This window comes from Pseudomyrmex gracilis, unplaced genomic scaffold (genome assembly GCF_002006095.1).
Source record: "Pseudomyrmex gracilis isolate BER0280 unplaced genomic scaffold, ASM200609v1 scaffold_106, whole genome shotgun sequence".
NCBI classification, from domain to species: Eukaryota; Metazoa; Arthropoda; class Insecta; order Hymenoptera; family Formicidae; genus Pseudomyrmex; species Pseudomyrmex gracilis.
The window spans coordinates 226,693-238,448 of NW_018020690.1; the positions used below are offsets into that span (position 1 = coordinate 226,693).

General features: G+C 44.0%; 1 protein-coding gene across 2 annotated transcripts; it reads left to right on the top strand.

Moving 5' to 3' along the window:
- Positions 1-1,683: 1,683 nt before the first annotated feature.
- LOC109856085 (dual specificity protein phosphatase 15) lies at positions 1,684-11,320 on the top strand. Of its 2 annotated transcripts, none has more exons than XM_020430972.1 (8): positions 1,684-2,134; positions 5,779-6,527; positions 8,850-8,966; positions 9,097-9,221; positions 9,396-9,567; positions 9,666-9,844; positions 9,986-10,183; positions 10,296-11,320. In XM_020430972.1, exons 2-8 carry the CDS (start codon positions 6,507-6,509, stop codon positions 10,549-10,551), a joined length of 1,068 nt encoding a protein of 355 aa, XP_020286561.1. In that variant the 5' UTR covers positions 1,684-2,134; positions 5,779-6,506; the 3' UTR covers positions 10,552-11,320. The 2 variants fall into 2 exon arrangements, with proteins under 2 accessions (XP_020286561.1, XP_020286560.1); XM_020430971.1 differs by lacking the exon at positions 1,684-2,134 and adding an exon at positions 2,181-2,837.
- Positions 11,321-11,756: the final 436 nt, after the last annotated feature.

Consider the following 11,756-nt stretch of genomic DNA (forward strand, 5'->3'; position numbering starts at 1 on the left):
TTCTTCGCAGCAGCGCATGCAATGTATCGAAATAAAAATATTTTCTATTTACGTAAATTTAGCAAAATACCGTTTTTTTTCTTTTAGGAGATATCGCGTGTTAAAATATATGTCGCGAAATATTTCCTCGAGAAAAATACGCATTTCATTTTTTTTTTTTTTTTTTTTTTTGAGATCTGATTAATTCTTTTTACAGACTGAAATTAGATTTTTATACCATAGATTCGAGGCAAAGTAGGTCTCTCTCTCTCTCTCTCTCACTTTCTTTCTCTCTCTTCGAAAACTGACTCTCTCGAGTAGCGCTTGTTTTAGCACAGCTGAGAGTGGATCTTCGTGCCTCTAGTAGCGCTAGATAAGAGGAACGACACAACGAGCGTCGGGGATCTATATCCTTTTCTAGTGTCACTTAAAACACATTAACACGATGCCTATCTTCTCTCTATCGTTCAGCCATCGAGTGGGCTAACTTCTCACACTGAAGCATTAACGAAACTCGCGCAAGGGCCGGGAGTTATCGTTAAGGTCGCTATCGAGTTGTCAGGTGCCAAATTCACACAGGATGGATAATGGGATCACGTGCACATTAACGCAACGTGTTGTATTACATACAAATGTAATGAGAATTGATTCACCAATTTGACCTCGCCGAGATAATAATACGTGTAATAAAAAAAATGTGAAAATATAACAAGAAAATAACAGGTGAATTGATCTTCTCTAACATCAATTTACCTTGGCGATTATATACCGTCATTCGAATGATATATCGTGAAGTTAATTTTTTTTTTTTACGTGCGATGTTATTTCTCTCGAAAATGTGTTGCGTGATAAAAAAAACAGCTGATCGCGTTGGGTATTTACTTATTTTTTATAAGCTAGATAGTGGTTTTCACTACATCTCTCTCAACGTTTTGCATCGCAAAAAACGAAGGATTTTCCAAGGTTTTTGTGTGCGGCGTACACGACGCAGCCTCTTCGCGGAGCGTCGAGAGCACTTCGGCAACATGCATCGGCGGGACACACGCCGTCCATTCAAGATCGTGTCATGTCATGCCCGCACACACATCCAATATTCTTCAGTCAGGACGCAAGCGTGGCTCGATGTTGTGTGCGTGTGTGTGTATGTGTGCGTGTGCACGAGTTCTACTACACCAGATTTCTCATTTATAGGGCAGGGTCGAGGGGTGCCAGAGAGCGAGGACGGCCTTTATCGAGCGGCTTCTGCGCGAATCCGCCACCGTCGACGCCGACGCCGTTGTCCTCGACGCCTTATCCAGGGACGGATTACTCTCTCCTGTTGTTTGCGCGTTAATAAATCATTTCCGTGATCAAAAAACACGCGGTGAATTTCAATTTCTTGCCGATCCCGGGTTTTCCGAACGCGAATGTTGCCGATTTTTCAGCAAGGAGAAATCTTCTGATTTAAACCCCCTGAAAGTTTCTTCGCCTCGGAAAAGACCGAGACGTTCGAACCGACTTAATTCGTCCCTGACAACCCCTTCTCTTTGTATTTTACGCTCATCCCTTCCCACATCCCGTCGCGACAAATCTGTTATGAGATTTCCACCTTCATCCTCGCCTACCTCATGGCAATGAATTTGAACGGGACGCAGATTCCCGCGGACGAGGCAGAAACGACGACGACATCGGTCAATGCGCGTCGTCGTCGTCGTCGTCGTCGTCGTCGTCGTCGTCATCGCACGTCTGCTCCTACGTGAGAAAAGAGAGAAAGACGAGAACCGGTATGACTCTCTCTTATTGTGACCGAGCGGGTGTTATCGATAGCCGTGACGCGGGGGGAATATCCCGTCGTTCGTATCTCTCCGAGACCGGCGCGCGGCGAGCGAGATTAACTCTCTGAAAGGACCGCATCCCTTTCACCGGTATCTTGCTCCCCCGCAGGGAACATCTCGGGGAGCTGATCCGATCTGAGCCGAAGGGCTTTTGTCGAACGCGAGCGGGCAATCGATCGTGGTGTTTCGGTGTCTGAGAGTTTAAGGCGTGTATAGAAGAGAGAGAGAAAGAGAGAGAAAGACACAAAGAGAGAGAGAAGTCTTGCCTTCGGGGGATAAATTGTACTATCTCGAGGCAAATTTATACCGCTCTATTTCCATCGTTGGATGTTCCTGTCGAGGTGAGATCCAGAAAGAGAGAGACGCGAACCGGCGATATCCTTATACGGGATACGAGCTGTCGAGCATCGAGAACTGGCAGTACACGCATACGAGGCGGGCTGTTTTCGCGCAGTGATAGGATCTACCCCACTATCCTGCACGTTGCCCTAGCCGCTGTCCCTCCGACGCGTCGCGGTTTCCCCCACCTTTCGTACCCACCCCCGCCTGTGTGCTTTTTCTTTCTCTCTCTGTTCCTCTTTCTTTCTACGTGTTTTTTTTTTTTTCGTCCTCTTCGCGCTGTGTGTGTTCGCCACCGGGCAAAACCCCTTTCGCGTCTGCTCCTCGCGCGCTTTCCTGAGAGAGCGGGGCAGTTTTCGTACGACGCGCCCTTCCGTTGAGAATATCGAGAGAGAAAGAGAGAGAGAGAGAGAGAGACAGGTAGAGAGAGAGAAAGGAAGTAGGGGGAAATAGAGAGGGAAAAGCACACGAATTGCGGTGCAATCTGCTGCAACGATGTGTGACAGACGAGGCTGAAAGTGCAATCGAACGATGGAATTAAAGAGGCGCGATCCGCCGCGGTTGGCCGCCTCGGGAATTTCTGCTCGCGGAAGCAGTTGAGTGTAGCATACGAACGATTTCTCTTTGTTTCTCGACTGTTCTCCCTCGCGGGAAGAGACGAGATAACATCCCCAGCAAGTGCACCGAGTTAATTTGCGATAAGGGGTGAGTAGTTGCTCTCGAAGGGAATTTTTCTGAGTGCCACTCTCGCGATATCGCGTTCAGTGTGGATTCTGCAGGTGTGTGTACATGTACCTCTTTTGTTTTTTTTTTCTTTTTTTTTTTTTATACTTCTTTGTGAAGAGTTCTGTTTTATATGTCGATTACATTTTTAACAAGACTTTGAATTTGCTGCTGTGAGTGAGTAACAGGCTTTTTCGTTTATTAATTTCTGCACAACCGGCGTAACCTTTTTTTTTTTTTTTAACTTGAAAATAAACGATCTCGAAAATGTTCTCGAAAAACATTTATTTATATTCGTACGCCCCGTGTCTTGCGCATTGAAAAATATCCGTCAGACGCGAATTGTGTGTAGCATTATTTACAATGCACATAGCTTTTAGCTTGATTACGAAGTAAATCTAGATGTACATGTTATATTTTATCAGGATGAGGCTTTGTGATAGAGGCGGTGCCTTTGACGGACAAGATCACGTGACAAGAGATTTCAGATAGATGAATGCGTCTCCTCTTTTCCTCGTCTCTCTCTCCCTCTGACGTGTGCTTACCACAGTTGTAATAAATTAATTTTATGCGACTGAAACTCGCGCGCGCGCGCGAGTTTTTTTCTTCTGTAAAAACGCTTCGCGTGACAACTTCCAATTGGCCGGTCACGATCGGTTTTTGCTGAATTTGCGAACTTATCGAGTCACCCTCCCTCCCTTCCCGCGTTTTATTTTGAGAGAGTAGGTCAACATCGCGCGGGACCACTGGCTTTAGCATTTCAATTGCATTTAATCTAAATGGCAAATTGATATAACTTTCATACAGTAGAAAATAGCAGCAAGTATTAACGAATATGTGTGTGTATTTATATTGTGAAATTCGAACGATTGAATATCCGATGGAGGGATTCAAGATTATCTACTGAATATTTATAGCAGTGATTGTATTACCGATACATATTCGGAAACGACGGAAGGAAAGGAGAGAATATTGGAATTATTCTATTCCGCTCTTTTTAAAAAATGCATACCGATATTTCGCACAAATATTTTTTTTTTTTTTTTTTGGAACAGGTTATACCAAGAATTTTGTGTAGAATATGCGCACGTGTGTGATCTTTCGGTTTTGTATTTTTTTAAATATTTGTTCAATATGTTTCAAAATTTTTCTCTTCCCCAAAGCGCTTTTTCAAAACTGAAATTGTTGAAAATTTTACACAAACGTGGTGGCCTTCAGCTGTGGTCTGTGTTGAAAAACTCATAACGCGGTAGTTACACCGAATGCGCGCGGTATCAAGTTGCAAGGTCGTCGTAAAGAGTCCGAAAATTGTCTTATGGCAATTAATTCAACTTTCGCCCACGCTAAGAAAGAAAGTTCCAACTTCTTTCTTGGCGGTTGTTCAACAAACAATGCCAACACGTCCAACTTGGGGAAAAGTACACATATATTGCACCGCGCCGCAATTCCATTTGTATCAATTGCGCGAGATACGTCAAAACATAAATATGTACTCGTACAACATATCGATGTAAACAAATTGATAGCGCATGCATATTTTGGATGTTTGAAATTTACTCGGGGGCAAGCAAAATCCGAAACGCATCCGCGGCTTTTGCATCAGCGCTTTGTTGTTCGAACAGCAAAATATGTTATACGTCGGGGCACCAAGCCAATATATATGGCTCCCAGGCAGAAAATTTACATAAACGCGTTTATTCTTGGGCTGTCGAATACAAGCAACAAAAACAAAAATATCACAAAATCCATTTCCATGAGACGATCTTTCGCTATATATATATATATATGCGCGAATTTATATTTTTCTGGCAAAGAACGCGGCAATTTGGCGTCCTTGATATCCGACACTGTTATTATTCGGCGTTGAGTCACGATATCCTTTCGTTTCTCAGAGTTTATTGAATTTATTTATTCATCGAATTTTCTCTCCGCAAAAGAACATCCCTCTCTCTCCGATAAAAACAACAATAACTCCTTGCACAAACTAGATAGATTGTTTTCCGCCGCTATCACCTTCGAATTAACGGTTTTTATATTTTTACAATGATTAATTATCAGTTATTTACACACACGTGAAGGGTACTTATATAAGAAACTTGTTTTTGTGTTCGAGAGTGGGAACAAGTGTAGCGCCATTAATGCGCACGAATGCACTGCTGACAAAGTAGGTTAACGTACTACCTAGGCTAGCTAAGTCCTTACAATCCATCTTATTGATCTTAAAATAATCGATAAAGCGTGTGCGTTCTTTAAACCGCGCGCGCGTGTGTGTGTGTGTGCATTTGTAGTTTTTGAAGTAATGCCAGCTGCATCATTCCGTCCTTCTGATGTAAACACGTTTCTGACGCAATTTGAGATTGTCGCGCGATTGTTCGCGCGAGATGACGCTTTATTTAAAAAAAAAAAAAAAAAAACTTGTGCGCAAATCCGCTTATCCAATTTTTGAGAAAAGAGATCGCACATAGAAGAGACGACGATACGTGACATCAATTTATCAATATACACTCGTCCCATTTTGTAAAGAGCGTTTCTTCTTTCCGGAGTTTCGATAATCGATATCCGAGAACAAATTTCTCCCATTATATCCGTCATTCTCGTTATACGCGATATCTCTCGTTCACCTTTCCGAGTGTGTTTTTCATCTCCTTTTCACGAGAGCTGTGTCTTTCTCTCGCTGCATTGTGATTACAGGTGACTTTTCAAAAAGACAGATCTACTTTCCGCGCGAAAACCGCGCGCCAGCTTCATATCGGAAAGTCGATTGCTCTAGTTCTCGCGCGCGCACGTGCACACACACACACACACATACACAAAAAAAGCCTAAAAAAAAGCCTAAAACGCGGTCTATTTTCACTTTTTTGCGAACCACTCGAGGCGAAGAGGGACGAAATTCGCATATAAATGGAATCTCTTCTCGTTGTAGGGCGACTATATAACGTAACATCGAGGAGAAGCTCACTTCGGTAAAGAGGCAAAAAAGCGGCCGCCATGAATATAAAAGTTCGCTCGCATTTCGAGTAATCGGAATGCGCCGGATATCCTTGTTTACCAGACGGCAACACACGCGGAAAAGCGCGGTCTTATCGAAATGCGCAATTACACGGAGCAATAAGCGAGAGAGACGAGAGAACAGTTTTTCCCTGCGATACGAGAGAGGAAACGGTTGTTATCGCCGAGACGAGAAAAAATAAATCGTTGCGACACAATTATCTTTATGCGCTGCAGTAAATATAACTTAACGAATCAAGAAACAAAAATCATGAAACGAAGATAGAGCGAAAGGAGAGAGAAATAGAGATAGTCAAAGGAAACTTGATAATTTCACGAGTGGAAGAGAAGGTCGCTAAGATGTCGATCGAGTAGAGAAGCAGAAGACGTTTCCATCCGACGAATGCTGTGTGTCGCCGATGATTCAGTCGAGTAGAGCGCGGGCGGAGTCCCTTGACGTTGTGCACGTCGAAGATGCTGCTGTTGCTGCTTGACAAACAATACACTGCCCCGCCGGTGAGAATCGGGTCGTCGGATCGCCGTGGAACAAGCAGCTTGAGAAGCTGAAGATGACGACGACGACGAACGGACAAAGACGCGACGACTCACGCCGTTAAGCTGATAATTTTCTTATCACGCGCTAGTCATCGCGTTGCCGCCGTCATGGGGAATGGCATGAACAAGGTGAGGAATAAACTCTTGTAAACGACTACGTTTCACATCCGATTAAACCGAACGCTCAATCGCTGCGCGGTTACGTGTGATAAAGACCAGAAGGTAGATAAAGCTGCACGTGAAAGCTATGCCGGAAACACGTACTCCGCGTAAAAAAAAAAAAAAAAATAAAAAAATAACTTTAAATTGCGCTAATTCCTTTCGCACAGCGCTATTCGTAAACATTCACTTTACAGTGGAGATTATTGAACGAGTAATTTCGTCGTAATTTATGTACAGTCGGATAATCCGCTCGGATGTTTTTATTTGTGAGGATTTCGGCGTTTTTTTTCCCCCCAGAAAAAAGTGCGATATAATCCGTTTGATTCCTCTATCTAGACGTCGATGTTGTGACTTTTTATACTTTTTATTTCATGATGAAATATTATTTTTAAACTCCGACAATTTTTTCCTTCTCTGCTGTACATCGCGTTCATGTCATTACGTATTTGCGGTGTGACTTCTTCCTTCAAAAAATCAGCTCAAAAACCTCACACCGAACGCTATCGTCTTCCTCTTTCTTCCGTGACACACAGGTTTTTGTCGCGCGATTTAGTCGTTCCGCATTTCTCGCTCGGGGAAAATTTCTTTCCAACGCGTGTTGTAGTGTCGTTACTTGTCGCAGCTCTTTTCAGCGCTCGTCGATGCGTCGTCCGTGATCGATCAGGACGAGGCATCGATGAGGATGCGTCGGTAGTGGTAATGGCAATTTCTGCGACGGTATTGTTGAACATTCTATTGTCAGCTTTTCAGCGCGGGATTCGGTGAGACATCGTTTGCGGGGATTGACGCAAAGCAAGACCGCGAGATAGAGACGGAAAGAGAGAGAGAGAGAGAGGGAGAGAGAAAAAGAGAGAACGGATTTCTTTAAGCCGGCGCGATTCTTCGCGCGGATTTTCATCCCCCGCGAATTTCATTTTCGTTTTTGACGACATAATATCCGTCCTTCCTTTTCGGACATTTCTTCTCTCAATCGCCACGTGATATCGTTTTTATGAGATGACGCGCGACATGATCTCCTCCTCGTGATTTTCCGTCGATCGTCTCGACGGACATCCAATTCTCGAATCGACTTCGGGCCGAGCCGCCTTTACGGAATCGCATTTACGGAATCTCTCGACGGTGAACAATAAGATCGGAAACGTCGAGACGGAGAAGACGGAGGATCTTCCGGAACGTTTCCCTCCGCAGGAGGATACGTTCGAAAAGGGGGCTCGTGGGGGATTTCGATGTCACTCTGTGGATGAGATCGCAATCTACGCGACGTCTCTCGTCGAGCGATCGATGGCACGACGCTATTTGCACGCTGCTGTGAATCGCGCAAACACACACCGGGAGGTCACCGGGAGCGATCGAAATCGCATTTTCGTCGCCAACAGCAGCTGGCACGACAGGCTGTTTATTATTATTTTTTTTTTCCTCGTGCACTCAACGAGGACGGATGTGTCGCCCTCCTTTCTTTCGCTTTTTTTTTCTCTCCCTCTTTACGTTTACGATCGATCGATCACGAGACGACAGCCGCTCGACGCGGTCTCGTCGACAACCTCGACTCCGATCGTTTCTTCTCATCTAAAAATCAACGAGCGCTGAGCAGAGGTTGACGAGAGAGTAATTGCGGTTGTTCTTGAATAAATCAGTTTACAACATCGACAATTGTGTCAAGGCTTCTCATTGGCTATTTTCTCATTATACTCTTTCAATTTGAAATCATTTTTTATGTAGGTATTTTTTTGTATTTTTTTTTTTTTTTTTTTTTTATTAGTAAAAAGTATTAACAAATTTGTCGCGGAATTGCGTACTCGAGATCGAATCAACGCGTGGCGGACGATGTTTAAAGTTGTTGATGTATGCTCTTCTGCTTTTCCCTCGTAGCTGAAAAGTTCGCTTGCACATCGAAGTTCAATATTTGCTCAAAGAGCAAGTTAATCCAAGATTACGGCGGCGTCGCGTCGAGACGGCCATCACGAATTCATCTCACGATTTGCATTTCGCTCTCTGCCGCGGCTCATCTGCATTTTCTCGTCGCCTAATTGTGATCTTTCGTCAACTCGACGTCGCGAAAAAAAAGAGAGACGGCGTTTTTAAATCAAGGACGACGCGAGATGACGGATTTTTGTTTTTCACCTCAAGTCAAGATATGATCTGCGCATTTGTACACGTTGTATGAAAGCTTCTCGTTACGCGCGGAGCTTCTCGTAACATCGAATTGAACATTAATCTCTCGGAGAATCGCGCTAATACACGAAAATGCCACAATTCTCGTCTCCAACACCACGTTCGACGTGTTGGCAGGTGCTTCCCGGTCTCTATGTGGGGAATTATCAGGACAGCAAGGATGCTGATCAGTTGGAACGTTTCGAGATCACGCATATCCTGGCCATTCACGACACGGCTCGACGTTTACATTCCGTGAGTATAAAAAAAAAAAAAAAAACTATACACTTGTCCGATTCAAAATATATAAATAAAACAATGTCGAAAATATATTTTAAATTCGAATTAAAAATATTGACGTATTGCATTTTTTTTTTTTTTTTAGGACAAACATTATCTGTGCATCTTAGCCGCCGACAGTCCCGATCAGAACTTGTCGCAATACTTCTCTCTGTGCAACGACTTCATTCACGCTGCACGTCTTCGCGGCGGAAACGTTCTGATTCATTGGTAAGATACGTGTACAATAACGTCTCGCAAAATATGTCACACACGCGAGATCACGTTGACGTTTCTCTTCTCTTCACTGTACAGAGGTTTGAAAGAGAAAAGCGATGTCAAAGCAATTGAATTTTGTAAATTTTTATAAACAAAGAAGAAATATTATTATTGTTTTTGATTTAGTCTGGCAGGGATGTCGAGAAGCGTAACAGTGGCAGTGGCCTATATTATGAGCATCACGAATCTTTCTTGGAAGGAGGCGCTCAAAGTTGTCAGGGTTGGTCGTTCGATTGCGAATCCGAATGTCGGTTTTCAACAGCAGCTCAAGGACTTCGAGGCCAGCCGCTTGCAAGACGTAAGTGTGAAAATAAAATAAATAAACGCGAAGTTGCGATGATGAGTTTACGATTGTCAGGTCAAAATTATAAGCGTTTGCAATATTTCAATACGCAGGAACGTCGTAGACTGAAAGAGCGATTTCCCAGCCTCGCTCTGGCCGAGTCCGACGCCGAGGAGTGCAGATCGACTCTGAGAAATTACGAAACGATGGCCCTGGCGAGAGAGGTGTGCGAGGGAAAATGCGCCTTGGGACGCACTTGCCCGAGCGGTTTGTGTCGTCAAGCTTCCAAAAGGTGATTTAAAATCCCGTTTATTGCAAAGCGCGCGCACACAATGTAGGCTCTCATACTCTCAATCGTCCAATATCGCAACGTAATAAAAATATTTCAATCACGAAGAATCGCGCGGTATAAAGTAAAATCAAACGTACACAGATCCCCGAGAAGGAAGTCGTCCACCAGCAGTGTGGGAAGCGCGTCCGGCAGAACACCCCCGCAAACACCTCGGATGCTACCGTCCGCGCCACCCTCACCTGCCATGCACAGATCGGCGAGCGTTGTGTCCGCGCTGAGACCGAGAAGCGGACCGGCAGGATTGCAATCCTACACCGGAGGATCCGCTCCACCTTCCAGGTAAGGATCCGCTTGCTGACGGAATCTTTTTGCAATCGGGATTTCTCCGTTGCTATTTGTTTTGCGAACGCACGTTTGGTTTATTAATTGATTTAATTAACATTGTTCTCAGGGCTGTGTCGAGAGTGGATCTGTCAGCTGCGGTCGCCTGCAGCAGCAGCAGCAGCGGCAGCAACGCCAATCTGTCCGCTTTGGGCAGATCGAGCGCGTTTTCCGGCAGCAATTGGCGTTTGACCGCCGGATCGGCGCCGAACACGCCGAGACCGACGCCGCCGGTTTCGCCGCAACGCTGGCCGAGACGGCTCTCGAATCGGCAAACGCCGCAGTTACCGATATCGTCGGAGTCGCATCCCTCGTCAATGACGTAGCAGAGGGAAGCGCGCGGCTCGCTGACGAGTCTGCTGGAATAGTTTAAACAAAAGAAAAAAAAAATATCGGCGAGGCGCTCAAGAATCCTTTAATGATCCAGACGGGATATAATTTAAAACTTATTATTATTGTTATTGCTTCGACATTAAATACGGGAGAAAAGCTCGGGGGGGAAGAGGAGGCGCGAGAAAATGTCCGTGTTTTTTTTTTTTTTTTTAATTAAACGAAGACGTGCCTGCTGTTAATATCTCGCATTCGAGACAATCGGGATGTTTTAGTGGACGTTCGGACGAACGACGGTGAAGTTTTTGCGAACGGTCGCGCGTAAATTAACGCGTCGTTTGTTTGTACTTACTTATAAATCGAGGAAACGTTGACACATCAAATGCGTATACATATCGCATTGCTGGAAATTGTTGGTGATACTAATCGGTACAAGTAGTAGTTACACGTTGTTGCTTATATTTAACAAAAATAAAAAAAAATAAAAAATAAAACAAAAAAGGTGCTTTCGTCGTCGATCGGGGACGCGAGAACGATGAGACTCTCTTCTTGTACAACAGGAAAATATATTTTGTATATATTTTATGAAAATGGGTCAGTTTTAATCATCTCATTATTTTCCGGTTTAATTAGTTGAGGAATACGAGAAATCCGCGTATCCTCTCGTCACGTTACACATCTCGTCGGTGATTTTGTTATTTGATAATAAATACCACACGTAATTCATATATTTATTTATATACATTTAAATATATAATTACGTATCGCGCGCAAAATTTTAGTTAAAATTTCTATAAAGTCGCGATCTCTCTCTCTCTCTCTCTTGATCCGCGAGATAAAGTAATAAAACGGGAAGAGATTGATTCGGGACGTGGGATTAATCCTTTGGGGCTTTATCGGTTGTAACGATAATTGCGTGCAATTAAATGCGACAGGTTATTTCACGCTCTTTTATGGCGTCATTCAATCGCTCTAATAACGCGCTGGTTAACGATCGTCTCTGCAATTTTTTCCCCCAACGGGATAATGCGCGAATCGTTAGCGGCTAATAATTGGTTGTGAAAAAGACTTTCATCGCTCAAAGCAATATTTCTCGCGCCAAAGGATTAACGAAAAAGAAAAAATTACATGCTTGAACGCGCGCTGACCATTTGATTATTTGATTTTGTGAATAATTTGTGCAAAAAGCGAAGAGAGAGTC

What these genes read in the sequence shown, in the direction of transcription:
- LOC109856085 (XM_020430972.1), top strand. Translation starts at nt 6,507, where the DNA reads ATGGGGAATGGCATGAACAAG. An exon ending in AGGCCAGCCGCTTGCAAGAC is followed by an intron (nt 9,568 to 9,665) that starts GTAAGTGTGAAA and finishes TTCAATACGCAG; the next exon opens with GAACGTCGTAGACTGAAAGA. An exon ending in TGTCGTCAAGCTTCCAAAAG is followed by an intron (nt 9,845 to 9,985) that starts GTGATTTAAAAT and finishes AAACGTACACAG; the next exon opens with ATCCCCGAGAAGGAAGTCGT.